Source organism: Mandrillus leucophaeus, unplaced genomic scaffold (genome assembly GCF_000951045.1).
Source record: "Mandrillus leucophaeus isolate KB7577 unplaced genomic scaffold, Mleu.le_1.0 Scaffold124, whole genome shotgun sequence".
NCBI classification, from domain to species: Eukaryota; Metazoa; Chordata; class Mammalia; order Primates; family Cercopithecidae; genus Mandrillus; species Mandrillus leucophaeus.
In genome coordinates, this window is record NW_012100765.1 from 682,261 (window position 1) to 694,322 (window position 12,062).

Sequence of the window (12,062 nt, forward strand, 5' to 3'; positions counted from 1 at the left end):
TGATCCTTTCGTTGCTTAGATGTGGAAAATTGGGATTTTCCTTTTGATTTAGTTTTAGGAAGTCAGCGTGAATTGGCCTTAAGTTTCCTGACTCCAGACCCTATTCTCCTGCCTCAGAAGGGGGACTGATTGGGCGGTTTGAGGGTATGATTCTTGTAAAATTGAGCATCTCTGAGACCTGATTGAGAGGAGCCTGCCCAACTGTACGAGAAGCCTCCTGGAAAAGAAATCATCTAAAGAAAGAAGGGGTCATTTCCAACATTAGTGTCAACTAATAACACCCACTGTGTACCAGTCATAATGCAAAGAACTAGAGACATAGTGATGAAAAGGACAAATGCAGAAGGAAAGCAATTGTCACTCCATCCAGTCACCCTCCATCTTGGCGCCCACAGACTCATACTGCATCCAAGGGAGATGAACCTATATTGGAATGAGTGAAAATTGTAAGAGCAGTTTCCATGAAAACGTGACGAGCACCCCGTGTACTGCTTCAAAGCCTGAATGATAAAGTATAGATAGCCCAAGTGGAAGCAGAAGGGACTTACCTGCTTCTGGCATTTGTGGAGGACATTTGTGCACTGAATGGACAACATGGTCTGGGCAGGTGGCTGTCCCAGCCCACGTGGTGACAAGCTTTGAGAGTGGAGTGGGGATGTCAGCAGGTACTGGAAGCACCCCCACCCCCACCGCCTCCACCTTCAGCTCTGGGTAGCTCTGAGAGCAGAGCAAGGGTAGGGGCAGCTCTGAAGGGAGCCAGATCCAGAACGAGGAAAGAGCAGAATTCAGGTGTTCACAAGACAAGCAAGATGTCTCTGAAATCCCCCAAAATGAGTCTGGAGGAAAGTAAGGAGGGTTGAAGTTCCTTTCAATCTGCTGTGGTGATTGTTTACAGTTAATGTAACCTATTTTTATCCACAGTTGATACATGGGTATAAAACATGGATTTCAGAATCTAGAAGACTTAGAGGAGGTACCCATCAACTATACTCTGAAACTGCTCTTTCTATAAATTTGTTTTCTCTTTATTATTATATGATTTTCAAACATATACAAAAGTAGAAGGCTGGGCATGGTGGCTCATGCCTGTAATCCTAGCAATTTGGGAGGCCGAGGCAGAAGAATCCCTTGAGGCCAGGAGTTGGAGACCAGCCTAGGCAACATAGTAAGACCCCATCTCTACAAAGAACTTTAAAAAATTAGCTGGGAGGTCAGGTATGGTGGCTCACAACCTGTAATCCTAGCACTTTGGGAGGCTGAGGTGGGTGGATTGCTTGAGCCCAGGAGTTCAAGACCAGCCTGAGCAACATGATGAAACCCCATCTCCACAAAAAATACAAAAATTAGCCAGGCATGGTGGCACATGCCTGTAATCCTAGCTACTTGGGAGGCTGAGGCAGGAGGATTGCTTGAGTCTGGACACAGAGGTTGCAGTGAGCTGTGATCATGCCACTACACTCCAGCACTCCAGCCTGGGCGACAGAGCCAGACCTTGTCTCAAAAAAAAAAAAAAAAAAAATTAGCTGGGTATGTCAGCACTCACCTATAGTCCCAGCTACTTGAGAGGCTGAGGCAGGAGGATCACTTGAGCCCAGGAGTTTGAGGCTGCAGTGTGATATTGCACTGCACCCCAGCCTGGGCAACAGAGCAAGATGCTGTCTCTAAAAAAATAAAAATGAAAATAGAGAAAAAGTATAATGAGGTTCTATGGATCCATCACCCAGCTTCAAACATTAACCAAATGGCCAGTCTTATTTCATCTATGCCAGGTCCTCCCAATATTGTTTTGAGGCAAATATCAGATTGTATATCATTTTGTTCATAAGTATTTTAGTATGCAACTAAAAGATAAGAGATGTAAATGTATGCATATATATGTAGTAATATATACTATAATATCATTATTACACAAAAAGTGCAATCAGTCCTTAATATCATCAAATACCTAATCAGTATTTAAATTTCCAGTCTTATAAACATCATAATTTTTACAATTTGTTTCAGGATCCAAATAAGGTACACACTATCTATAAATCTGAAACTTCGAGGGAATTCTAGATTGAAACAAGCCCAAAACAAAACTGGATTTCTCTAACCCTACCTTATGTTATATAAAACTACAACAGTGGGAGGTTTGGGTTTTTTCCCTTATAAAAAAGTCTTTCCAATGCTGTGTCAGTCATCAGCTAGCTACTTCCACGGGTCCCAGATTTCTGGTCCCATCACTGGAAGCATTTGGCAATTTGGCTGCAGAATGATGTTGGCAGGTGAGTCATTTCCCACCGGAGTCCACCAGTGTGGCAGTGTTACCCTGAAAATGCCACTGGTCCTCAACAGCTCCTCGGAGGCCTAATGAAGTGAGACGGTTCAGGTGCCAAAGCAGCCACCAGGGGGCTCCCGAGGAACTCGATGAACTTCGGCGTTCACTGAAAAGCCAATTTGGCTGCTTTCTTACGGCATGTCTGTTGAGCGTTGGCGCCCCACTCCCTCAGGCTGGCTTCCGCAGCAGAGGGACCAGACCTCAGGGAGATAAGGCTTGTCCCCTGTGGCTGGCTGGCAAAGCCAAGGTTAGCTGTCCATGGCCATCACAGTGTTTGAAATGTTCAGCCCTCCCCTCCCCACCCACTTCGGTCATCTTTGCAAAACGCACTAGACAGCAAAGAGCATCCCCTGATGTGGCGCGTCCCACGCTAACAAGGACCCTGTAGCCTGTGGTTGTTAATACTTTAATGATTAAGTAAACAAAGAACTTTATTATAAGCGATGGAATGGACTTAATTAATCCATAAGTGTAGACAGCTAATGTGAAATTATACACCTAGAAAAAACACACACCTGAGAACCGGGATCCCAGCTTCTCTATTTGACCTTGTGAGTCTCTCCTCATCTCTAGCTCTCATCGCTGGAAATTGAGGGGGTTGGGCTAGAAGCCACAGGCTGAGGTCTCTTCCTTCTCTGTTAGTTTTTGTTGGGGCCTTATCTTGGTGCATAGGGATATCCATCTATCTAGGGCTGCTGTGACAAAGTACCAAAAACTGGGTGGCTTGAAACAACAGACATAAATTATCTCACAGTTCTGGAGGCCAGAAATCCAAAATCGAGGTGTCCCATGGGGCCGTGCTGTCTCGGGCAGCTCCAGGGCAGACTCTGTCCTTACCTCCCCCGGCTTCTGGGGTTTGCCTTGGTGTTCCTGGGTTTGCATGTGACTGTCTTCTCCCTGGGTCTTCACATCGTCTTCCCTGTGTGCATGCCTGTCTCCGTTACCAAACTTCTGATTAGTATAAGGACACCAGTCATATTGGATTAGAGTCTCCATCCCCAGTGACTTCATTGGACTTCATTACCTCTGTAAAGACCCTAGCTCCAAATAACACCACATTCTGAGGCACTGGGAGTTAGGACTTCAACAGATCTTTTGCGGGAGGGGATACAATTCAGTCCAAAACAGGGACTATGGTGAAGAATAGGTGATATTTGAAAGGCCCTATAATGACAGACCCATGAAGTATGCGTGCTAGCGGGTCACACCACTGAGGTTCTACGATAAAGTTACAAGTCTGCAAAGATGCCATAATAACATATTGACAGTTATGTCGTGGGAAAGTACATACTGTGATTTTACAGAGAAAAGTGAAGAGCATAACCCAAATGAGCTTCATAACCCAAATTACATTAAATTCATATTTAGGGCCGGGCGCAGTGGCTTATGCCTGTAATCCCAGCACTTTGGGAGGCCGAGATGGGCGGATCATCTGAGGTCTAAAGTTCGAGATCAGCCTGACCAAGATGGAGAAACCCCGTCTCTACTAAAAATACAAAATTAGCCGGGCGTGGTGGCGCATGCCTATAATCCCAGCTACTCAGGAAGGCTGAGGCAGGAGAATCGCCTGAATTCTGGGAGGCGGAGGTTGCAGTGAGCCGAGATTGCTCCATTGCACTCCAGCCTGGGCAACAAAGAAAAAGCGAAACTCCATCTCAAAAAAAAAAATTCATATTTAATCATTTCCTGTGATAATATAGACAATCAAATACAGATTAAACCAAAAAGAAATCCAGTTTTTTTGCACTAAAATGGTACAACAAAAGTTTATTGTTGTGCTACTAAAAATTTATAGAACATCATAAGCACTAAGAACTCTTTCACATATTAAATACAAAGAACATGTATATATTAAACTTTCACAAAATGAGATTCACACCCCTTCTTAGGAACGCAAGCATTCATTGCATAAAAAAGGCCACCTCATCTTTGCTCGTCATTACCAATAAGGTCCATCCATTCTTCTGTGTTTTAACCAGAACATTCGTGGCCCAGCAGGCACTGCTTCAGTTCCTGACATGGTTTCTCAATGAACAGCATCAGGGCCAGCCCAGTGACGAAGGTCAGCACACAGTGTCCAGAGAAAAGATAGAACTGGAGACAAAGTGGGCAGGGTGAACACAGTTTTACTCTGGGATTCCTATTGTGTTCAGATCTAAAGTGTACCATCCTAGCTCTATGAAATGTATCTGTAGGACAATCAGTGCTACATATTAAAAATAAAATAAATAAAATAAAAGATATTATCCTGTGCTGAAGCCCTCCCTCTTTCTCCCACAAATAAAGCAAAGAACAATGAAGCTCTTTAAAACAAAAAAAAAAAAAAAAGTCTTCCATAAAAAACAAAGCCTTCCATAAAAGCACATAGGTTGCCTTGTTGCTCAAGAAGAGAACAAGCTATGGTACCATAACATACCATAACAGAACTAGGAGCGCGTGCTTGCGTGCTAACTCACCATGTTTGCGTCAGTGTAGTGAATCAGTGTTTCCTGAAGGCCATTGTAAAGGATGATCAGAATCGGATGCACCAAATAGCAAGCATAACTGATGCTGGACAGGAAACTCCAGATGTCCCAAGAAAGCACACGGTTCACCAGACCTGGAGGGAACAAGCACTGATGCATGAAGCCACAGCCTGTCTCTGGGCTGGTGAAGATGCCCCATTGTCCCGTTGATGCTCCCGTTGCATTCTGCACCTAAGTCTGTGAACTTTTCCTAAGAAAGTCTTTATGCGTCGTAATTTTAAGACAATGTACCAAACCAAAAACCACCTTTCCGTTGCAAGAATGATGATAACACAAGAGAGATACATGGTTTCAGCCCCTGAGCATAAAACATTCCATATATAAAACAAGGTATACATTCCTCATACTCACCTGGGTTCTGGATCAAGATGTAGCCACAGGGGGGCCTTGGGATAAGGCATTTAACATTGCCAGGCCTCCAACTCTTCATCTCTCAGTGAGAGCCTTACATTTGATCACCCTTTAGGTGCCTTTCAGGACAAATATTCTGTAACTTGGTATATATTCTAGAACTGTGTTGTCCCAGGCAATAGCCCCTAGCCACTTGTGGCTATTTAACTTAATTAAAATTAGATATGATGAAAACTTCCTTTCTGAATAGGACTTATTGCTAACCTTATTTGGAATAAGGGTCTTTGCAGATGTCATTAAGATAAGGAACCAGAGATGAAATCATCCTGGATTAGGGTAGACCCTAAACCCAGTGACGAATGTCCTTATAAGAGACAGAAAAGGAGTCACAAAAGCAGAGGAGAGATGCCAGGAAGAGAACCATGTGATGACGAAGACAGAGACTGGAGTGAAGAGTCCACGAGCCGAGGAATGCCAAGGCTTGCCAGCAGCTACCAGAGGCTAGGAGAGGGGATGGGACAGATTCTCCTTCAGAAAATCCAGAGGGAACCAATCCTGCTGACACTTGGATTTTGAACAGCTAGCCTCCAGAACTGTGAGAGAATAAATTTCTGTTGTTTTAAGCCACAGAAATAAAATATAACTTCTGTTTCTCCTCTGCCTCCTCCTCATTTAAAGTGCTCAGTAGTGCATCACAATTTGCTCATGATAAATCTTTGGAGCCATCCTAGACTCCTTTCATTCCAGACTCCACAGAGTGCTTCCAAAAATGTGTCTCAAATCAGACCACTGCTCCTCACCTCCATGGCTAACACCCTCGTGAATCTTCCATCACCTCCTGTGTGGGCCTCCGTGGGAGCTTCCCGGTGGATCTGTTGGTCTCTGCTCTTGTTCTTGCCACCCTATAGTCCCGATACCACATCCAGAGTAATCTTTTAAAATCACGTATCAGGGAGAAATGGGGAAGGGGAAGATATTGATCAAAGAGTACAAAGTTTCAGTTAAACTGTTGGAGTAAGTTTTAGTAATCTATTGCACTGCAGTGACCACAGTTAATAATAATGTACTGGATATTTTTCAGTGGCTAAAAGAAAAGATTCTTAACATTCTCACCACAGAAAAAGAGATAACTTGGCGAAGTGATGCATATGTTAATTAACTTGATTTCATCTTTCTACTATGTATACATATACCAAAACATCATGCTGTACTCCATAAATACATACAGTTATTATTTGTCAATTTGAAAATAAATTTTACAAATCCACAAATCAAATCATGAGCTATGATCTGAATGTTTACATTCCCCCAAAATTCATACGTTGAGATCCTAATCCCCAAGGCGATAGTATTAAGAGGTGGAGTCTTTGGAGAGGCAATTAGTTCACAAGGGCTGGGCCTTCAGGAATGGGATTAGTGCTCTTATAAAAGTGACCCCAGAGCCGGGTGCGGTGGCTCATGCCTGTAATCCCAGCACTTTGGGAGGCGGAGGCGGGTGGATCACCTGAGGTTGGGAGTTCAAGACCAGCCTGACCAACATGGAGAAACCCCGTCTCCACTAAAAATACAAAATTGGCTGGGCGTGGTGGCACATGCCTATAATCCCAGCTACTAGGGAGGCTGAGGCAGGAGAATCGCTTGAACCCAGGAGGCGGAGGTTGCAGTGAGCCGTGATCGTGCCATTGCACTCCAGCCTGGGCAAACAAGAGTGAAACTCTGCCTAAAAAAAAAAAAAAAAAAAAAGTGACCCCAGAGAGACCGCTCTACCCTTCCACCATGTGAGGACACATCTAGAAAGTTCCATCTAAGAACCAGAAAGCAGGCCTTCCCCAAACACTAAATCTGCTGGTGCCTTGATCTTAGATCTCCTAGCTCCAGAACTGTGAGATATAAATTTCTGTTGTTTTTAAGCCACCTCATTTATGAGATTTTTGTTATATCAGCTGAAATGGACTAAGACTTCATGTAACGTGGCATTTAAAATAAAATCCAAACTCTTCCCATGGCCTTGAAAGCTCTGCCTAACCTGGGTCCTATCTTCCTCTCTGAGTTCCCTTCCCGCCTCTCTCTCCCCATTAACCCTTGATTCCTATCTCACTGGTCATTTTGCTCTTCCTCCAAGTCACTAAGCTCGTTTCAGTCTAGAGACCTCTGCCTTCACATTCCATCTGCCCAGAATGCTTTTGTAACACATCTATGCAAATGTACCCCTAGTCCAGTTAGTTACCCACTAATCCCTGCTTTATTTTTATTCACTGTATTTAAACTTCCCCCGACCCCACAGTAATCTCTCACAAGGACGGGATTTTTCTTGTCTATCGCTGTATCCCCAGATTCTAGAACAGTACCTGGCATAGAATAAGCGTTCAAGAAGTATTTTATGTAATTAAGTGAAAAAACACAGATGGACTTACAGACAAAAGACACATTTCCCCCAAGTGAAGGCTATAAAGGTAAACCACAATTTCACGGTAGAAAAAAACCAAGTAATTGCAGAAAAATGAAGTCAGCAAAGAATCCAGGCTCATGCAGATAAGTCAGACACAAAAGAATGCGCCCTAAAGCAAATAATACCGTGTTCATGTTACGAGCCACAAGTGATTCCAGCAACTATTCATCATATCATATTAATGTTGCTAATGCGAATTTTATTGGTTTTATAGTTTTATGATTACTTCATAAATTTGCTTTGGCTTTCTGAATGCATGTGCTATAAACATAAAATTTTGTATCTAGGTTTATGTTTGTTCATGTTTAGGCAAAATTGGAACAAAAATAAGAGCATATAGTCAGGGTAACTTGAATCTATGTACCCAGGGAAACAAAATGTATTGAATAAAAAAGGATACAAATAATTTGGGCCAACACCAAGAAGCCAAAAGAATTCTTATTTCTTTGGAATAGACCCACATATACTTAAGTTTGAGGACGAAAACTGTAGGTGACAGACCACCACTGAAGGACTTTAACTGAAGGAGTAATGTGGTCAGATGACTCTGGCAGCTCAACAGAAGACAACTTTGAGCATAACAAGACCAGCATGGTCTACATTGCTACCAAGCAAAGATGGTTAAAGATTCATTGAATCATCAAGATCCCTTCTAGTCCTGAGAATCTCAACTAAACATTTCTTCTTATTCAAACTTCTTATTTTTTTTTCTAAAGGTCATCAGCTAGAAACTTTTTTTTTTTTTTTTTTTTTTTTGACACAGTCTGTTTTTTTTTTTTTTTTTGGTCTCACTCTGTTGCCTACGCTAGAGTGCAGTGGCACGATCTCAGCTCACTGCAACCTCCGCCTCCCAGGTTCAAGCAATTCTCCTGCCTCAGCATCCCAAGGAGCTGAGATTACAAACGCATGCTGCCATGCCCAGCTAATTTTTGTATTTTTAATAGAGACGGGGTTTTGCCTCGTTGCCCAGGCTGGTCTTGAAATCCCAGGCTCAAACAATCCACCTGCCTCGGCCTCTCAAAGTGCTGGGATTACAGGTGTGAGTCAGGTAGACACATATTTTCCAAAAATGTATTTAAGCTATCACCTCCTACATTCATCTACTAATCAATCTTGATATCTCGTAGATAGTTTTGGAGATACAAATCTAGGACATCAGGTGCCCCTACAGTTGTGGATTGGCTAATGACAACACACTTTTGAATGATAAATTGTTCAAGAATAAGTAAACTGGCTTGCTCATCACCTGGGTGACGAGATCGCACCCTTTCTCAGACTAATGACGGAGAGCATTGACTTGTTCCACTGTAATAATAATGCTGCAGGCTGGACGTGGTGGCTCACGCCTGTAATCCCAGCACTTTGGAAGGCCGAAGCAGGTGGATCACAAGGTCACAAGTTCGAGACCAGCCTGGCTAACATGGCAAAACCCCATCTCTACTGAAAATACAAAAATTAGCTCGGCGTGGTGGCAGGTGCCTGTAATCCCAGCTAATCAGGAGGCTGAGGCAGGAGAATCAATTGAACCCAGGAGGCGGAGGTTGCTGTGAGCCGAGATCATGCCATTACACTCCAGCCTGGGTGACAAGAGCAACAGTCCGTCTCAAAAATAATAATAATAATGCAAATTTGTTTAATCTTCTAACTTAACCTAAGTCATTGCTCTCTAATATCATTTATGTTAGCCAGTTATTTTTTATAAACAGCAGCACCTCTCACAGTAGAGAAGAATACTGTGATGTTTGCAACATTAGAAATGACCTGTGCCAGGCCACGGGGAGCAGTTGTTTATGAGGCTCTATGACAGCACAGGAACATGATCATGGGGTGAGGCGGCAAGGTTGTGGTAATGTATCCCAGAATTTCCCATAAATGCAAATACATCCGTCAGAGAGAATGCAGTCCATTTCCTCTTTAATATCACTTTTCCATATAAGGGAAAGCTTTTAAAATTAAAATATGAAAGATCATTAAGGCTCATTTTAAAATTAAAATATTAAAGAGCATCGTTATATTAAAATACTTCTAACATTTAGGAACCGTTTTAATTAACATCCGGGAGAAGTGCTATCACTTAGGCGTGAAGAGCACTGGCTTTGGACTTCATGCTGAGACCTGGGATCATTTTCTAGTTCGACCACTCACCAGCTGTGGGACTTTCACTGTGTTGCTTTCTCTCCAGACACGGTTGTTCTCATTGCTAATTATAGGTCTTCTCCCAGGGGTGTGGTCACTGCTACTGGAGATCTGGGTGATGTTTCCCACAAGGTCTAGTATACACCATGTGCCCAGTCAGCTGGCCACTGTGTTTCTCTTTCAATCATTATTTTCCACCACCTACCTTTGCTGAGGCTGACTGGCATGGGTTTACAGGCTAAGTTTAAACTCCTCCTGATGGGTTATTTACCTAGAGTATGAAGTGGGCATGCCTCCCCCCAGATCCACTGCTCCTGTTCCAGGGCTTTGGGTAGCTTGAGGCCAGAACCTCTTCTAGGAGCTTGCTGCCAGCCTTGTCCTGTTGTTTGCTGACATCCCAAGCACACAGTTCCTACCTCTTGCCAAATAGAGAGGAGAGGGAGGAAAGCATCAGGTGACTTGGATACACCTTTCTAACCTGGAGAAGATTCTTTTCCATTGAAGCCTTTTATCTGCTTGGCTCTCTGCATGTTGAAAGCCAACTCAGTGATCAGAGGGGATCTTGGCAAGCATTTAGTCTACACCTTCAGATGGGGAAACCAAGGCTCAAGGTGCTGTGACTGAAAGTCTTGCTCCTAAGCACTAATTTTTTTTTTTCTCGTGACATTACTCTGCCTGAATTCACTTTCCAACTTCTAAACTAGCTTCATTGGAGGGGCTGCATCTTTTTCTTTCAGAACCCGCACTTGTGCATACATCCATGTAAAAATCTTATACTTAAATTCTCTGTCTTTTCCAAGGACAGAGAGAAATTGATATTTTTGAATCAATATCAGTCATTCATCAACCACCCCAGAAAATAGAAGACCCTCTGGTACACTCCTTGTATGTTCAATTTGTCACCTTTGAAGGAACAGGGTGTGAACCCAACAGCAAAGCCCGGAGCCGCTTCCATACCTCCATATCCTCCCTGGCACGCAAAAAGGACCCAGCCCGCGGCCGCCGCCCACAGGGTCCGGTGGAGGGCTTGGTAGACAGCTGCAGCTACTGGAAAGGAAGCAGAGGCGTCGTCCACCACGTATGCCAGAGCGGCCACCGCAAATAGGGTGGCCAGGGAGCAGCTCCACCCCAGCTGGACCTGCATCTGCGAGGAGAGGAGAGGCGGGGCCCAGCCCTTTTTAGCCATTGTATAATTCCCTCCTCCTACACAAACTTATTTTTTGGTGTTTTTACTGTCACTTAGGTCTTTATTCGCAAACCTCAGTCAGTGCATAGATTTGACTAAAATGGAAGGTTGTAATTTAAAAGGGGTGGCCAGGAGATCTTTGTGGTGACAGAGAGTTCAGTACCTTGACTGTGGGGGCAGGGGTTGCACAAATTTGCACATGGGACAAAATTACCCAGAACCATACAGATGTGCGCAAATGAGTACGTGTAGAGTTGGTGGATCTGAGGTCTATTGTGCCAATGTCCATTTTCTGGCTGTGGTCAGGTACCATAGTTATGTCACACGTTGCCTGCTGGGGAGCCGGAGCACACAGCACCTCTCTGTACTAGTTTTGCAACTTTTGGGGCATCTATAATCATTTCAAAATGAAAGTGAAAAGAAAATCAATAAGTAATGTTCTAACCCACTCCTAATCTCCCATTTTGTCCCTTAACCAAATTAAGGCTCCTTGATGGCTTCTGCCTTCACCATAAATGTGAGGGCCTCAGCGCACAGCCCCGGCCTGGGCAGCAGCCTAGTCAAGTGGAAGGAATGGGAGGATGAGAAGTCTTCAGCTCAAAGAATAGCCCCAAGAGTTAAATCCTAACACCTGACTCAGTTCAAGATCTTGACCTTGCATCACCTGACTTGACCTTTTTAGACCCAGACCTGTCTCCCAAGTAGCTGTCTTGCTTCTCTGTGCTGTACTCAAGCTGCTGTGATGATGTCTACACTGCACTGAACCAACATCGGATCAGTCCACCGTCTTGGCTCTGAGACCTGCTTAGGTCTCAGGTTCCTGGCTGCAGGAGAGGAAAGGTACATACTCAGGGGCACTCTACTCTTTTAGCCTGGGATCTCCCTCACCCCTTTGCTACTTCCCTGGCCCAAATGGGCCTGCAGTCTCTCAAAATGCATCTTGGGTATCATGTTCTGTTTCTGTACTTGTCTGCTTATCTTTATTATGGTGCATCCGGCCTTATCTCACTCTTGGCAGCTTCCTCCAGCTTAGACCCTGTGTCTTTATTTTCTAGCTTCTAAAGCTTTGAGTTTGGTCTACCCAACTGTTTGCAT

At 43.9% G+C, this 12,062-nt stretch overlaps 1 protein-coding gene across 1 annotated transcript in view; it reads right to left on the reverse strand.

Moving 5' to 3' along the window:
- Positions 1-3,993: 3,993 nt before the first annotated feature.
- Positions 3,994-12,062, reverse strand: part of LOC105533298 (nose resistant to fluoxetine protein 6-like) — an 80,666-nt gene continuing 72,597 nt past the window's right edge. Inside the window, exons 13-15 of the mRNA XM_011971699.1 lie at positions 10,739-10,925; positions 4,777-4,919; positions 3,994-4,414 (exon numbers count right to left, since the gene is read on the reverse strand). Of these exons, the coding sequence (XP_011827089.1) occupies positions 4,292-4,414; positions 4,777-4,919; positions 10,739-10,925 (453 nt within the window). The 3' untranslated portion in view covers positions 3,994-4,291. The remainder of the gene's footprint in view (positions 4,415-4,776; positions 4,920-10,738; positions 10,926-12,062) is intronic.